Raw genomic sequence first — 18,037 nt, 5'->3', positions numbered from 1 at the left:
AGTACCTGATTTACACAAGTGATTATAACCCGGTGGCGATTCTTATTTCAGAAACTCATAAAACTTCAATTCACTGAATTCTGTTAACTAACCAGAAACAAACCTTTATTGCATGTAGTAAATTATTTGGCACTATTGTATTTGGCACTAATTCCCATGATTTTGTTTATAAATGTAGATACTGCCACTTAGTGACTGATCTAAATTTGGTGTTTGGGGTGGTTAAGTATAATGGATATAACTCAGCATCAACAGTGTGACTGAACAATATACATTGATTTTAGCAATTTAAAATCCAGAACAAAGGGAAAGTGGGTTAATTTAAATATATTCTGTAATATTATACTGTAATACCTCTCCTGTATTTTGTATACTGTTTACATTTTCTGTCCTATTTCAGAAAAGTAGTTGATAAGATTATAGTCTGGCACCTTGCATTAGGTTGGACTTGAGTATGGTAGAGTGGTGTGTAATTTATAGCTACTCCAACTGTAAAAGAGATAAGGAGAGTAATAAAAAGTACGCTCTTCAGCAATGGGGGATGGTATTTACCAGCCACAAATAGTAATTTATCATACCCATGCTGCTAGTTGTAATCTCCTTCTGGTGGTTAAATATTATTCTCCCTTCGTATTATTGTGAACTTAAAATGACTACAATTTCTTTTACTATATATCGGGGTGGGCAAACTATGGCCCATGGGCTGGATCTGGCCCGACAGGGCTTTGGATACAGCCTGTGGGATTACCAGCCCTGCGCTGCTCCTGGAAGTGGCTGGCACCGCAGCCCTGGGGGGTGGGGGGGGGAGAGAGAAGGCTCTGTGCACTGCCCTCGCCTGCAGGAACCGCCCCCTGCAGCTCCCATTGGCCGGGAATGGGGAACTGCGGCCAATGGGAGCTTCGGGAGAGGTACCTGCAGGCATGGGCAGCACGTGGAGCCCTCTGCCCCCCCACCCACCGGGGCTGCAGGGACATGGTGCCGGCAGCTTCCAGGAGCAGCAAGGGGCCAGGGCAGGCAGGGAGCCTGCCTTAGCCCCGCTGCGCGCCACAGCCACCCCAGAGCCATTCAAGGTAAGCGGCGCCAGGCCAGAGCCTGCACCCCAATCCCTCCTGCACTCCGCACCCCAACCCCATGCCTTGAGCCCCCTGCCACACCCCACACCTCTCCTCCTGTACCCCTGCGCTGAGCCTCTTCCCACACCCCAGCCCCCTGCCCTGAGCCCCTTCTCGCACACCGCACTCCCTCTTGCACCCCAGCCCGCTGTCCTGAGCCCCTGCCGCACCCCTCCCGGACCCCAACTCCCTGCTGTGAGCCCCCACTGCACCCTTCCTGCACCCCAACCCCCTGACCTGAGCCTCCTGCCGCACCCCAACCGCAGCCCTACATTCATGGCCCTGCATGAAATTTCCCTACCCAGATACGGCCCTCCGGCCAAAATGTTTGCCCACCACTGCTATATATTAGTGTGCATCTATAAAACCAGAGCTATCGTAACACAGTTGATTGCAGAGAAGTAGTGGCTTTATAGCTATATAATGTATTATGTATTATTGTGCATCTATAAAAAGGGAGAGCTTTCCTAATACAATTGCAGAGACGTAGTGGCTACATAGCTGCTATAATTTAAATTTATAGAGCACTTACCCTAAGGTAGGAGCTGTACAAAAATATAAATACAACAATTCAAAACTCTGAAAACTAACACAGCTGCTACAAAGAAACTGCCCAGGCCAGGTTATACATCAAAGCAGAAGTACCTCAAGATTATCTGTGGTGTTTCTCTCCTCCCTCAAAAAGGAATTAAACAGAATTATACCATTCCTAGTGCTTGTACCCTGGCCTTTAGATTATTCTATTACTTACATTGACATCTTTCTAAGGATTAGAATGCCTTATAAAACATGACAAGCTTGTGTATCACTGGTTCACACTTCATAATGTTTGCATGTAAAGATTATTCCCTTTCAAAAATGGCAAAAATGTCAGTTTATTGATATTTCCTCTTAAATGCCTGAAGTAAATTGCTGTCAAAGTATTCTAAAAAAGGAGTAATTAAGATTAATGGTTCAGGAGGGTATCATTTTAACATGAAATGTGACGATTTCTCACTCTTCTGTTCCCTTTAGTTTGTGGGTTACTTCATTTTTTTTTTTTCCCCGTCATTCCTACCTTTGGCCGAATGAGTTGGCTGCCACAGGCCAGGTCGTAACAAGCCCATGTGCAGCATACAGAAGATAAATGAGCCCACACAGAGTTCCCCACCGTGCCTTGGTTTAAACAGTTGCAGTTTCTGTATTCAAATGAGCACAAGGTCTGCTGCTTTGGTAAGCCGAAAAGGGTGGAGAATGTCATCCCAGGAAATAACAAGAAGACATGGGCCAGGTTAAACCCTCCCAAATCCTCTCACTGATTGTCAGGTCACAACGTGTAAGGGAGCAAATTGTGCCAGTCTCCGTGATTGCGCAATCTGCACTGTCCTTCCTGTACGCATAGCTTCTCGGGTCTACCTGAGCTTTCCATGGAGCGAGGCAGCTCCATATTACGCTTTCTCCCTAAAATAGCAATTTTTCAGTCTGTGAATGATAAGGTGGTGGTTTCTGACAGGTAAGATTTTTCTTTAGTTTTCTATTCTCTCCTGCTTCTTTTCTCCAACCGTCCTTAGAAAACAAGGAGCTATCTCTTTTCTGCTTCTTTTATGTTTACTTGTCCTCTTTTCTTCCTTCTCTATCACTCACTGTTTTCTTCCAATTTTCCGCTTCATGTGGGTGGCTTCCTCCAAAGTAGTGTGTCCTCACTTCACTTCCTGATTATCTTTTTTTCGCTCTTGTTCTCTCACCCAGGACTAAACGTACTTTTGAGATTAAGTGTCTAGATATCAACAGGCATGTGATTAGGAACATATATTCCAATTACCTCAAAAGCAAGAGTGGGAAAATGGGAAGAGATAAAAGGAGAAAAGAGAGGAAGATACAGAAGCATCAGCAATAGCCTGAAGAAGAGAATGAGCATATAAAAGTCCCATATTGGTTTTAATTTCATTCATGTGTGGTTTTTAGTGGACACAACACCTATTTTAAGCTATTACTTCTATACACCATTTTCCTATTTCTCTTGCTGTCTCACTCCTTTCTGTACTGCTCTCCCTCAGATGCCTTCCCTGAAAACATGGAGAAAATGAGCTTAAGTTTTGGAAAAGACTGCTAATACTCCATCCAATGCAGGGTTTCACTCAAGATTTTAAGAAATGGCTTTGGAGCAAGCCATCACAACATTTCAAGGTGTAGGGAAATGTTTTACATGGTAGAAATTTTAGATAATTTAGCTATTTGTTTCCTTCTACTGTTTTAACCTAAGTTAAAGGTGAGGAAAGCGTTCAGGGAAGTCAAGGTACTTCAGTTAGTGTGGTGAAGTCAGCATCATTAAAGTTTTTGGAGTATTCTTGCTCCAGCACAATAGATGTTTAATCCCAAGCCACAACTGGCCCATAGAATGTGATTTATTTGAGCAGAACTTTTGTAACAACTTTAATTTCCAATACTGTTTGAAACCGGTGAAAATAATATTAATACTACTAAGATGTTTTTGGAGACACCCACACAATACTTCTGTGCAAAATTAAGTTATTATTTTGTAGATTACAATTAGCAGTTTGTTTCTCAGTTGATGGAAGCACCACAATAAGAATAATGTATCTGCCTGAGTTGAGGTGAAGGATATGTTTAATATATCTCAATCATTATTGTTTGCACATACCTTGATCCTGCTACAAATACAGACCAATGAAATTCTACATGGACATGATTTGCCTGTGCAGAACAGTTATAACTCAGGACCCCAATCCTCTAAAGGACCCAATCAAACTTCCATTTAAATCAATGGATAGATTCCCATTGACTTCATCATGAAATTAACTGAATTCTAAATTCATTGAGTTAGGGACTACTATTCTACCTATCTGTAAAGTGCTCTTGCTCTCTCACTGTAGAAATGAGTGCTCTTGCTCTCTCACTGTAGAAATGAGTGTCTTACAGGGCAAAGTATATAAGAGCTGGGGATAAAGCATTGTCAGCTGAGGGAATCTGGGTATGGAATGAACTTCCAAAGGACATTCGGTAAATCCAGTGTCTGACCATCTTCAGGAAACACTATTAAATTCTTTTTGAAGGGTTTGAAAAATCCTTTACGTTGTTGCAAGAATGATACTAACAATATAGATACCCCACCTAGGCACCCGACCCTCCCTCCCCCCCAAAAATAAAATAAACCAAACCCCTTCCTCCTATACAGCCCCACCCAAGTAAACCTTGACATCCACTGAGGACTTGGCTATTCCTCTGCTGACTTTCAGTAAACACATTCGGATACTACGGTGATGGGAGCCAGCATAAAACCCTACAATCTTAATTATCTAATATTTTGACTTGTTTAGTTATAGTTAGGGCTGTCAATTTATTGCAGTTTTAATCGCACTATTAAACAATAGAATACCAATTGAAATGTATTAAATATTTTTGGATGTTTTTCTACATTTTCAAATATATTCATTTCAATTACAACACAGAATAAGTGTACACTGCTCACTTTATTATTTTTATTACAAATATTTGCACTGTAAAAAACAAAAGAAATAGTATTTTTCAATTCACCTCATAAACGTACTCTAGTACAATCTCTTTATTGTGAAAGTGCAACTTACAAATGCAGATTTTTTTGTTAAATAACTGCACTCAAAACAAAACAATACAAAACCTTAGGGCCTACAAGTCCATTCAGTCCTCCTACGTATACAGTCAATCGCTAAAACAAACAAGTTTATTTACATTTACAGAAGATAATACTGCCCACTTCTCATTTATAATGGCACCAGAAAGTTAGAACAGGCATTCACATGGGACTTTTGTAGCCGGCATTGCATGGTATTTACGTGCCAGATATGCTAAACATTTGTATGCCCCTTCATGCTTCGGCCACCATTCCAGAGTACACTTTTCCATGCTGATGATGCTCATTAAAGAAATAATGTGTTAATTAAATTTGTGACTAACTTAGGGGAGAATGGAGGAGAATTGTATGTCTCTGGCTCTCTCTCAAGCGCATTCTGCCACATATTTCATGTTACAGCAGTCTCAGATGATGACTCAGCACATATTGTTCATTTTAAGAACACTTTCGCTGCATATTTGACAAAATGTAAAGAAGGGTTTTACATTTTTACCAATGTGAGATTTCTAAAGATAGCAATAGCACTTGACCCAAGGTTTAAGAATCTGAAGTGCCTTCCAAAATCTGAGGGATGAGGTGTCGAGCATGGTTTCAGAAGTATTAAAAGAGCAACACTCTCTTATGCGAAAACTACAGAACCCGAACCACCAAAAAAGAAAATCAACCTTTTGCTGGTGACATCTGACTCAGATGATGAAAATGAACATGCGTTGATCTGCACTGCTTTGGATTGTTATACAGCAGAACCCATCAGCAGCATGGACATATGTCCTCTGGAATGGTGGTTGAAGCATGAAGGGACATACAAATGTTTAGCGCATCTGGCATGTAAATATCTTGCATCGCTGGCTACAACAGTGCCATGCGAAAACCAGTTCTTACTTTTAGGTGACGTGAACAAGAAGCAGGCAGCATTATCTCCCGCAAATGTAAACAAACTTATTTGTCTGAGCGATTGGCTTAACAAGAAATAGGACTGAATGGACCTGTAGGCTCTAAAGTTTTACATTGTTTTATTTTTGAATGCAGTTGTTTTTGGTACATAATTCTATATTTGTAAGTTCAACTTTCATGATCGAGGTTGCACTACAGTACTTGTGTTAGATGAATTGAAAAATACTATTTCTTTTGTTTTTAACAGTGCAAATATTTGTAATAAATAAATATCAAGTGAGCCCTGTACGCTTCGTATTCTGTTATAATTGAAATCAATATATTTGAAAATGTAGAAAACATCCAAAAATATTTAAATAAATGGTATTCTATTAATAGTGTGTTTAATTGTGATTTTTTTTTAATCACTTGTCGGCCCTAGTTCTAGTTGAATACATTTTGCTTAGACAAGCTGGGCAAAGCCTTTTCTGATAGCTTAAAGTTTTAAGAACAAGACTAGATGCACATTGTTATGAAAATACAGCTGCAATCAATGTTCCCTCTAACTTTTTATATCCGTGTGCAGAATTAATTTTGCTATGTGCACCAATAGGGAGGTGATGTGTGGCGGGGGTGGGGCTGAGGGCTTTGGAGTGTGGGTGGGGGCTCAGGGCTGGGGCAGAGGGTTGCGGTGTGTGTGGGGTGTTGAGTGCTCTGGCTGGGGGTGCTGGCTCTGGGGTAGGGTTGGGGATTAGGGGGTTGAGATGCAGGAGGGGGCTCAGAGCTGGGGCAGAGGGTTGCAGGGTCAGGGGGTGAGCGTTTTGGCTGCGAGTGCAGGCTCTGAGGCAGGGTTTGGGGTGCAGGCTGCCCCAGGGCTGTGGTAGGGGGGAGAGGATTCCCCCCAACCTTCTCTTGCCCCAGTAGCCCAGGGCTGGGGGAGTGGCACCACTTTCTCTCTCTTCTCTTCCCCAACCTCTCCCTCCTTCCCCCCCCCCCCCAGCAATGGCAGCTCCGGGGCTGGGGGAGAGAGAGAAAGAGGTGCCTCTCCCCCCAGCCCTGGGCTACTGGGGTAAGAGAGGGTTGGGGGAAATCCTCTCTCCCTACCATAGCCCCAGGGCAAGTCTGCAGGGCCCCCTGATAGCCTGCTGCGCCACTGCACAGCTTAGTGGGAATTTAAGCTACAATCCTACACAAGACAATTTCCATGCCCTTCGGTTTCCTGCTTTATTTTAATTCCTACCTTGTGAACCTAAGATATAAAAAATCTTGTAGTGTTTTAAAATAATTTGTCTACTCCATTAAAGATTAATTGCCTTTCTGCTTCAGTTATATTTTCAGAGAAAACAGAAGCATGCAGTCAATAAATATTCTGTAAGGCTGGTCACTTTTCCCAGAACTTTTGTGTGGGGGAGGGGCTTTCCATTTATGAACTTGGTGAACTTTATTATTGATCTCAGCAGAGCAACTTGAGTTTTTTTTAAAAATTATCAAATTATTTACGTTCCTGAAACATGGAATGAATGTATTTTATAAATCTAGAAAAATAAAAAGGTAAAAGCACAAGTATATCCAGAAGAATGCCGTGTGAGAAAAATAGATACGCTAATGATTCCAGTGGGACGAAGAGTTAACACACTCGCCTGCAAATGTGTGTGGGCAATCAGTTAACATAAGTAGTTTGTGATAAAATTAGCAGTCAAAACAGGTGGCCTGTTAGGTAGTAGTAAAACCCAATAGTCCTGTTTGACCAGGTACTCCCTAATTATATTTCCCTACACTTGTCATTTTCCTTTCGCAAGTTGAGTAATTTTATCCATTACTAAACTGTCAAGTAGTTAAGGAAACAGCTCATTTTAATCTTATTGTTAGCAGTAAGATATGTAATCTTTTGTGCACTGGAAGCAATGCTCTAATATTTCATAAGGCCTCTTCTATCTGAAAAATCTGGCCACAAATAAGTTGTGAAGGTCAGAATCCAAGAAGATTCCAGCTCCCTTCTGTGCTGCATGCGTTGTTTTCTGTCCATAAAGTCCATAGCCAGAGGCTAGAATCTGGCTCAGTAGCACTTGACAAATTAATGTGAATGAAAAATCAAACCCTAAAATGATATGGTTCTGTTTTTTATTTGTTTTGAAATTTTCATTTTTTAAGACTGATTGCATACCTTGTAATGCATTTATAGTCCTCTTTCAGGCTACTGCTAGATGGCACTAGTGTGTAAAGCAGGGTTGTGTCTGGGTATTTGTATGTATTAGATTGTATTTTCTAATCATCAGACATTTTCCAAATTTTAAAAATAATACCCCAAGCTTCTTATGGTAAAAACTGAAGGAGTACCTTCAGGCTAATGAACAGTTTCAAGAAATGCTGGGCATGTAGAGGAGTGTGTTTGAAAATGTATTCTGACAGTTCTGTTGGAGCAAAACATCTTTAACTTTTGCCACATTTAAAAAAATATCAAACTTAAACTCCTACAGTAGGAGCCTGCTTTTAAAGGATTGCCTCAACAGTTTTTTTCCTTTCTCATAAACACCCAATTTAAAATCTCAGGCCTGACTCTTAAAACACTCCCCGGCCCCGAGATATAGCCAATGTATAGTTTTGTTTTGTTTTGTTTTGTTTTTTTTGGGGGGGGGGGGAGATATGTTTTTTTATATCAAATGCAGCTATAGTGGTGGGATACAAAGCTTTGAAATGATTTTTCTCATTAATTCTAGGAGTACTTTTTGTCAAAATTTGACAAGGAGTAAGACTACATACCTCTTCTGTGATGCAGATGCCCCTTATTCCCATTTCAACTCAAGAATATTCTTTAAGGCTTTATCTTTTGACTCCTTCATTTGAGGGAAGTGCAGGTCTTCAAAAATGAAAACAGGATTTTTATTTTCACACTTAAAAAGAATCTCAAGATAGTAAAGCCAGTGAAACTCTGAAAGAGATGCGGCAACGATGTTTCACAGAGAACAGTTCGGCGTTCTAGTTCATTACAACAATTAGTTATCTATTGTATATAACATAGACAGCTGAATTACCACTTAATAACATTCCTTAATAATAGTGCGTAACCTTGGATAGTAAAGATACATTTTGAATGGCTAGAAATGTATCCTAACAAAACAATAAATGAGCCCTGAGTCAAAGCAGAAAGTTAAATGTGTGTGTATATGTAATATACTATAATATAAGTGTTTGCTTGAATTACATTGCAGAGCGTTTAAATTTTAGCAGACCTGTGTATCTGCGGAGAGAGGATATTCCAATAATTCTTGCGACAATAAATATTTCTAAGTAAACTGAGCTTTAAAAAGTAATCAAACACAAGTTTGATGGATCCCTATTGATTTTTAGACTGGAACAAAGTTCAAAGCAGTATAGTTTAGTGCAGTGGTTTCCAATCTTTTTACGAACAAGATCACTTTTCGAACTTAAGATCAACCCAGGATCTATCTACCCTGCCGCTGCCCCGAGGCCCCGCCCCTGCTCACTCCATTCCCCCCAACCTCCGTCACTCTGTCTCCCACATCCTCACTCGCTTTTACCAGGCTGGGGCAGGGCATTGGGGTGCAGGAGGAGGTGCAGGCTCTGGGCTGGAGCCGAGGGGTTCGGAGTGTGGGAGGGGTCTCTGGGCTGAGTCTGGGGCAGGGGGTTGGGGTGCAGGAGTGAGGGGTGCAAGCTCTAGGAGGGGCTTTGGGTGCTGGCATCGTATGGTCACACTGCACCTAATCTCATAGAATCCACTGGACAATTCATGAGTTTTACTTTTTATTAGTGCCATTTATGGTTTATAGATCCAAAACCCTTTCGGATTTCGGGATTGTTGCAAATCAGTGTAACATTCTCAACTGTGGGGTGTGCATTGGCTGAGCCTGGGGTAGGGAGCTGGGGTACAGGAGTGAGGGGTGCAAGCCCTAGGAGGGAGTTTGGCTGCAGGAGCAGGCTCCGGGCTGGTGCAGGGTATTGGGGTGCAAGATCAGATGAGGGGTGTGGGCTCTGGGGGGAGTTTGTGTGCAGGAGGGGGTTCCAGGCTGGGGCACGGTGTTGTGGTGTGGGAGGGGGTGCAGGGTATGGGAGGGAGCTCTGGCACGAGTCCTTCAGATGTGTTTAAAAGGGAGGGCTGGGATTCTGCTGAAAGTTGTCATTTCCAGACACACGGGGAGCCTTAAATAGCCTCAGGGGTAGGGTTGTAGCACACTGATGACTAGCAGAGATCAGAGTACAAAATTAAATACTGAATCAGAAGATTCAAGATGGGTTTTGTCAATGGCTGGAGCTTACTGGAGGTTTTAGCAGTATTACACAAACAACTCATTGCCGCCATGCACAATGCTGAAGTTACTACTATTGCTATTCTTAGTATTACTAATACTATTCTTGACTGACCAAAAGTGCCTGCATTTTAGAGGTTTTTAAGGTCAGGCTTGACAAAGCCCTGGCTGGGATGATTTCGTTGGGGATTGACCCTGCTTTGAGCAGGGAGTTGGACTAGGTGACCTCCCTGAGGTCCCTTCCAACCCTGATATTCTATGATTGTACAGGTGACTCGGACTCAGGACTACAGCGCACTATAAGGAACATAATTTTAAATTGTCTAAAAAGTTATTTATTTACTGCATATTTAAGCTAATTTGGAGAACTTTGGCTTTTGAGAAAACTACAAAAGATGCATTTCTATATGAGCTGCAAGCTTTGTGGGTTGGCATGGTGGATGCAGTCTTCAGGAGTAGATGAAAGCTGTGTACTTTACTGATTTTTTTTTTTTGCCTATTTCTCTCTCTTTTTCTTACAAAATATGTTAAATTCTAATTATAAATATTGGAAATGTCCTAGCATGAAAATAAGATGCATACATAGGAATGTGAATGGATAGATAGAATGAACAACATGATTCTAAAAATCTTCAGCTCTGGGCTGGGTGTTTGGGTGCAGGCAGGGGTGCAAGGTGCAGGCTCCAGCTTGGAGGCATTTACCACAGGCGGCTCCTGGTCTGCAGCTCAGAGGGCTCAGACAGACTGCCTGCCATGGCCCAATGCTGCTCCCAGAAGTGGCTGGCTGCTGACACGTCTCTGCATGCGGCCCCCGGGGGTGAGGGGAGTAGCGGGTATCTGTGCACTGCCTGTGCCTGCAAGCACCGTCCCACTGCTCTCATTGGCCGGGAGCCAGCCAATGGGAGCTACAGGGGTGGGGGCAGTGTGCAAAGCCACCGCACCCCCCCCCCCACTCCCTTTCCCCAGGGCGCAGAAACATGCCCGCAGCCAGGCACTTTCGGGAGCAGCATGGGGCCATGGCAGGCAGCCTGACGGCCTGAGCCCGCTGCACCGCTGGACTTTTAGCCCCGGAGATCGCGATCGACTGTCTGAGGCTCCAGGATCGACCGGTCGATTGCAATCGATGGGTTCGTGACCACTGGTCTAGTGAATAGAGCACTGTGCTGGGAATCAGGAAACCTGGTTTCTATTCCTATCTTTATCACTAACCTCCTGTTTGACCCTGAGAAAGACATTTCATTTTCCTGTTCCTGTTTGACCCTGAGAAAGTCATTTCACTTTCCGATGCCTCTGTTATGGGAGTTCAGAGTAGATAATTTACAGTGGCCTTTCCTGACTTTGTATGAAATGATTAAGAACAGCAGTATTCTTGACTTGCCACTTGTAATATACATTTAGAGCTTTGTGAACTTGACTGTTCCAAACGTTAGTTTGCCTACAGTATTAATTTTAATTATAGTTGCAATCCAGCCCTTTAAAACAGTAAGTGAAAGTTTAGATGTTATGTTTTTGTTGGTTCATTTCTCTTAGAACATGGACTTTGTGTGGCACACCAGAATACCTTGCACCAGAAGTGATACAGAGTAAAGGTCATGGAAGAGCCGTGGACTGGTGGGCTCTAGGAATTCTGATATTTGAGATGCTGTCGGGGTAAGTGTTTCTCTAGTGATACTAAGTACATAACTTTCACTCTATTTCAGTATTCCGAATAACAAGTTTGAAATATCTTGGGTATATGTTATGTCTATTACTAATTAGATTATCTTGTCTTTCTGTGAAGAAAAGAATTGAGAGCCTATGAGAGAGACCGCAAAGATGTACCCAATTAGGAAGGCAAAATAATTTAGCCATACAACTCCCAGTAACCTGACTGGAGATTCTGCAGCAAAATCCCAGTTTACAGTTATGAAAATATTCTGCTCAAAATTCTGCAATTATATATTCTCCCATCATGGAGTTCAGTTTGAACCTCTGTAAAATATTAATAATCTGTTATACCTTTCTCAAAGGTTGAGCATCCTGCAAACTAGCACTGTAACTTGTCTGTTTGGCAATTCTTTGAAGAGAAGTGAGCAAGCTTCATAAAGGGTAACTCACCTGATTCACAGTTCAAGAATTAAGAAAATATATGTATATATTTAAACATGTTTCTCTTTTTTCCTTAAAAAAAAAAAAAAACAGTGGTATGATCAAACTTAATTATTTTCTACCCTCTCACTCCAACTTATATTTCAGTTGGAGGCTTAGTTTTTTTGACAGAAGTTTAGATTTTGTGCATGGACTGTTCTTGCGCAGAGAGAGGCTACTAGTTTGCTCTAAAGAGCCTGGTATAACTTTAAGACTGAGACTTTAACTACTATATCAAAAACCTCTCCTATCTTATTGAAGTTTGAACATGGAGAATGGAAAGCAGATTCTGCATTATTTTATTTTGTTCACTCTGTTATGGTGCTTTATTTCTCTGGATGAAATGTTTATTACAAGCACAGTAAATTCCAAAAAGGTGCAGGGGAATAAGAAGAGGGGTAAAAAAGCAAAAGCCATCGGGATTATTTCTTGAGTTCATATGCTTATCAACTTTATTTCCAGCAATATTTTGGGATTCACTAGATGGCAGTGTTCTCAGTAGACAAACTTAAAATCTTTGCCACTAAAGAAAGATTTCTTGGCATTTCAAATACATTCATTTAAGTATTTGAGTTAAATATTAACTAGAAAAATTAAAACTCTTATGTTGTCGGGTTTTTAATCAATGGAATTTTTAAAATGAAAAATAAAAAAGGAAAATGAATATAGTTCTTCCTGTTACAGCTATTTGATTACACTGAAAATAAAAGCCCAATTGAGTATTTCTTGTATATTATATGTAAAGACTTTAAAAATGTTTTTAAAAACTATACCTTTCCTGGTATGTGCGCTGCATGTCTGCTGAAAGTGTACTAGGAAAAAAAAGTGAGGACTGATGGAATTTTATGACTAATGCTGCCATACAGCAGTATAAAAGGGTCTCTCTTTGGGCCGCACATGTGTCTTGTGCCTCTTTGTGCTCCTGTACAAGGGTATGAAGAGTAGAATGGCTGTAACCCACCCTTATTTCCCATTTACCACCTGTGGCAGCAGGACTGAACCCAGCGAGCATCAGACCTACCACTGTCTTCCGAGACTTTAAACAGGTTCTTTTTCAACCTTTTAGGAGACAAAATCTTCTCATACTTCCATTCCACAGCTCCCCCATGAAAAAAAAAAATAAAGAAAATCCAAACTAAGACACAACCTGGTATTCTAGCAGGGCGAGGCACGTCACACCAACTGCCTTGCCTTCATGGTGGAATCTAAAACTTCAGGATTCAAACCCTACCTATCCTGCGATGGATTGATCCCCTTCAGGAACAGACATAGGTGATACCTCTTCTGCCTAATGTCAAATATTGGTTACTTTAACAAGTTAGATGTGTCAATCTGTAGTCATTTCATCAGTTATGTTGCCAAATGAAAATTCCCTTTTAATGAAGGGATATTGGCATGAATTTTGGGTTGTTTTTATTGGGTAGCTCGACATGATACTGGAGCTTACCTAAATAGACAGGGCAGTAGGTTATCTACCATTCTTTTTTCCTACAGCTGTCAGCACTTGGATTTGTTATCCTTTTTTTTTATGGGGGGGAGAGGCAGATGTGTCTATAGTACCTTTTTAGTGACAAAATCCATATTTAATCCTATGAGATTGATTTCAATGCCATCCAATGGATCAGTCAACAAAGCGAGTGGTTCACCACTGTCTTTCTACAGAAATTTTCAGCACCACAACATGCCTATGATTAAGGCTAATATTTTGTCATGGATATTTTTAGTAAAAGTCACGGACAGGTCACGGGCAATAAAGAAAAATTCACAGAAGCCCATAACCTGTCTCTCACTTACTAAAAATATCAATGATGAAATGCGGCGGCAGCTGAAGGTGCTGCCGGGGTCCCCCTTACTCCCTGCGGCAGCAGCCGGGGAGCTCCTGGGGTACACCCACTGCCCATGACGGCAGGGGTACCTTACCGCTCCCTGCTGCTGCAGGAGGCGGTAGGGCCCTGCAGCTCCCAGCTGCCAGAGCTGAACTCCTGGAGGTCTTTGTAAGTCATGGATTCCGTGACTTCGGCAACCTCTGTGACAAAATCATAGCCTTACCTATAATCTATAAGCTGGGAAGGAGGCAGTTGTGTTTTCATTTGTGTTCGTGCTAAACACAGTCTAAAATGTAAATTTATAAGGTGTTTCCTAGCACAAAACCTTTGTTCTCTTGCATAAAGTCTGTTCACTCTGCAAAATCACTGCACAGTTTTATACAGCTAGGGTCATCAAACTCTTTAATATGTGCCTCAAGCCAGGTCTGAATGTAATATTTCATGAATGAAAGGATAGAATACGGGTCTCAAAGCAACTGTCTCCACCACCCCTTTAGTGATATGATCTAAATAAGCTCCAAAACACTGTTTGAATGAAACTATGAAGTAGGAAGTGTTTACACTATGTTACTACAGCAGTATAGCTGCAGCACCTGTAGGGTAGACATGCTCTTAGACATAATTTGGTGTCTGTTTTGTTTATCGTATTAAAAATAAAATTCTAAAAGCCCTTGTTTGTATATCAAAATTCATACATTTTGAAAATCTGTTAACACTTGATTTAATGTAATTTAAAGTGGGGAAAATATTCCATAACTATTTTAACATCACATTTTTCTAATTTAGATGGATTTAAGGTGGGAAGTGCAGGTTATGAAAGTTACCACTTCATAAAAAAAAAAACATACAGAATTTTTGGCAAACTCACTTTGATTCCTTTCCTAGAATTGAATTGAATACTGCAAGAGGAGAGGTTAACCTCCTAAAATAAGAATGTAATTTCCATCATAATTGTCCTGATTTTTATATATATGCTATATAGCTAGGATGTTCATTTTCCATGCAAATCTTTAACACTATAGTGTAAATGATGACAAAGTTATAAAAATGATCTTCTACAACATAAGTAATTGGTATAGTTGGCTCATTTACGTTACCACAGATACAGGAAGAGGAAAGAAGAAAGGTACATCTCTGTTTTCCAGTAGTGAACTAGAGGCTGGGAAACTGCTTCAGTAGCAATCTATTTTTTCCATCAGAAAAATATTATAACAGTAAATTCCCAACCAGCTCTAATGACCTGAAAATGTGAAAAACTTAAGCAAAAGAAACACATACACACACACACACGATTTTACAAAAACTATTCATGTAAGGAAGATGTACGTATTTCTTATACTGGCATAGGCAGACTTACACAAAGGATGTGATGTCATACCACAGTACCTGCAAGTGCATGTCTGTCAGAGCCTGTGGTCACTGGCTTCATCTGTTCATCTAGGTTCTTAAATGGCCCCCATTGCTGAGATATGAGTGCCTCTCCAAACACACAAATGTTTCTTCTATGCCTAGCTGACTGAAAGAGACTTTACTTTGAATCCTTTTTTTCTTTTTCTTACATTAAGTTGGAAAGGCTGATGATTTAAAGTGGACTGGGAATTTTCATCTGAAATCAGTGTGGTTTGTAGTCATTTTAATATCTTCTGGGAGTTAACTCCAGATGTGTGAAGCAGTTGTGCAGAAAGTTCTGACTCCTGCATATAGTGGAACACAGAAACCATGTGAAGTCATCATGAAGCAGGGTCAGGCAGTCCCCGGGAAATGTGACCTACCCCTTATGTGGCTTTGAAGTTTAAGACGGAAACGTGGTATTTTGCAGGGAGGCTGTGAGGAGAGCACTCCAGGGGATGTACTTTTGTCAGCCTTCGTTCTTAAGCAGACAGTGCTAAGTCAACTGTCGCTTTTTATTTATATATTTATTTAAGATTGTCGGCTTCATTAATAGTTAGAGGATTATTAGAGTGGTCAAGCCTGGAGAACATGAATATGTGAATCATCATAACAAAGTCTGAACACAATAGAAGGGACACAGCCTGCTTGCCAGACATACATGGAAAAGGTGCCTACCATGTCTGTGGCTGCTGGGGTATCCAGAAGCATTGAGAACTTCAGGTGAACAGTGATCTGCAGTGGGTTCAAATTCTGGCCAGGCCTACACTGTGAAGGGACACGGTCAACTTTAATAATTAATAAAAAGTCTGGAGAGAGATTTATTTAAATCTATTATTGTTACAGGTCACACCTAGATTACGTAGCTGAAAAAGAAGAGAGTTGTTGTTTCTTTCATTTTGTACGTTTCATAACTATATCATCAATTTCACTGATTTTTCTTACCTTTGTCTGAGTCTTTAACACAGCAACAGGGGAGAGAAACTTTAAAAAAAAAATGAAGAGGGGGAGATATTTGTAAAATCACAAATTTGATGGACACTCAGGGGCAGGTTTGGTATCTCCATCTTTTTTTTAAAATGACTAATTTCAAGTTGGTGTGGTCCAATTTAACTTTACTGTCTGCTCCTTTTAAACTTATTAGGGACATTCATCAGATAACTATAATATTAACTTTTTTGTTTTGCAGTTTTTTTTAAAGGCTAACCAGCTTTTCAAGGAGAACATGCTAACCACCTTAACAGTTGCTGTCCTATCATATGTTGCTTAGTCTTTCTTTTGTTTTCTTTTAATAGTTCCACTTGGGTGCTATCAGATTTTCCTCTTATGCAGAATATGGTTGCATTTAATAGTCCCCATGTCAATTGCTCTGAGATGTCAATAGTCTCAAGAATGGATGAAGAACTCTGCCTCTGGGAATGTATTTGATATGTAGGAGTTGAATAAAAGTGGATATATAGTCACAAACAAAATCCCTGCTCCACTGCTAGTCATGGGGATTGTTCACATCACTAGTGCATATGAGTGGAAAGTCTGATCAAAGTAGTATCCTATAAAATGAACACAATACAGTGGAGTGCTTTATAACCCTGACTGAGCATTTAGCAGTTTATAAATAGGACCAGTTTTCCAAGATGCTGCCATTTTGGTTTTTCTCTGAGATTAATGTTAAAGGTCAAAGCTGTGTTAAGCAATTAAGTCTTGGAAGAGAAAACAAATGTATACTCCAGCAATAGTGTACTGCTTGTAAAATGTCTCTGCAATTGTCAACAGCAGAGAACTCTTGAAGCACAAACTTGCATTCCAATACCATCATTTTACTGAATGGAATCCAGATGTCAGCATTGCTTCCTGCTCCAGAAGCTCTCTAAGCAACTGATGGAGCCCATATCTGTCCTATGTAACAATTACAATTGGACTTGAATGGCATACTTTTGCAGAAAGAAACTGCATTTTTAATTTGTGGCAGTGTAATAACTTGTATTGATTGTTAGGGAATGAATGAGTCTATCATATTTCTCAAGGTTTCACCTGGGCTTTTCCCTGGGAGAGAATCCAGTCATTTTAAAAAAAAAAATGTTTTTGAGAGAAATAAGATGGAAATAACTTCCATCAAAAAAATCTTCTTGCATAAAATTCATTTAACTTGCCTTTTACATTATTTCCTGATAGATTTCTCAGGCACCTAACAGTCCTATTTGTAATGCGTGCACCAAGTCAAAAATAGGATTGAATCTTAATCATAAATACAAAATTGAAAGTTTCATGTTTAATATCCTTTGGATGAATAAAAATATTATACAGATGCAACACAGTTCTATAGACTGTCCTAAATAAGCAACAGGACATCCATTCAGTCTCTCTGCTATATAAGGGGGAATAAATTGAGCACATCCAAAATTTAATACCCTCTCTCGCTACCTTTCTTGTTCTTTCTTGCAGTTGTCCGAGATAGGAATTTAGGCCCAGATTTTTAAAGATATTTAGGCACATTTTTAAAAGCCAGTTAGGCACTTTGAAGCCTAAAGCCCACTGACATCTGGACTCTGAAGTACTTAAATCACTTTTGAAAATGAGACTTAGGTTCCTAACTCAATGAGTATAGCCGTGACTAAATACCTTTAAAAATCTGTGCCTTAGACTTCAGAAAAACACGTTGATTGTATGTTCTGAAGTTTCATAGAATATCAAGGTTGGAAGGGATCTCAGGAGATCATCTAGTCCAACCCTCTGCTCAAAGCAGGACCAATCCCCAGTTTTTGCCTCAGATCCCTAAATGGCCCCCTAAAGGATTGAGCTCACAACCCTGGGTTTAAGAAGTTGTGCTCAAACCAC

At 40.5% G+C, this 18,037-nt stretch overlaps 1 protein-coding gene across 1 annotated transcript in view; it reads left to right on the top strand.

The window, feature by feature from the left end:
* PRKX (protein kinase cAMP-dependent X-linked catalytic subunit) overlaps positions 1-18,037 on the top strand; it is a 120,446-nt gene that overhangs the window by 72,452 nt on the left and 29,957 nt on the right. The window contains exon 4 of the mRNA XM_073354212.1: positions 11,391-11,510. Coding sequence (XP_073210313.1) covers positions 11,391-11,510 — 120 coding nt within the window. The remainder of the gene's footprint in view (positions 1-11,390; positions 11,511-18,037) is intronic.

The sequence above is a fragment of the Lepidochelys kempii genome, chromosome 1 (assembly GCF_965140285.1).
Source record: "Lepidochelys kempii isolate rLepKem1 chromosome 1, rLepKem1.hap1, whole genome shotgun sequence".
NCBI lineage: Eukaryota > Metazoa > Chordata > Testudines > Cheloniidae > Lepidochelys > Lepidochelys kempii.
The sequence above is the reverse complement of the archived record's forward strand: the minus strand, read 5'-3'. Positions and strand labels throughout refer to the sequence as shown.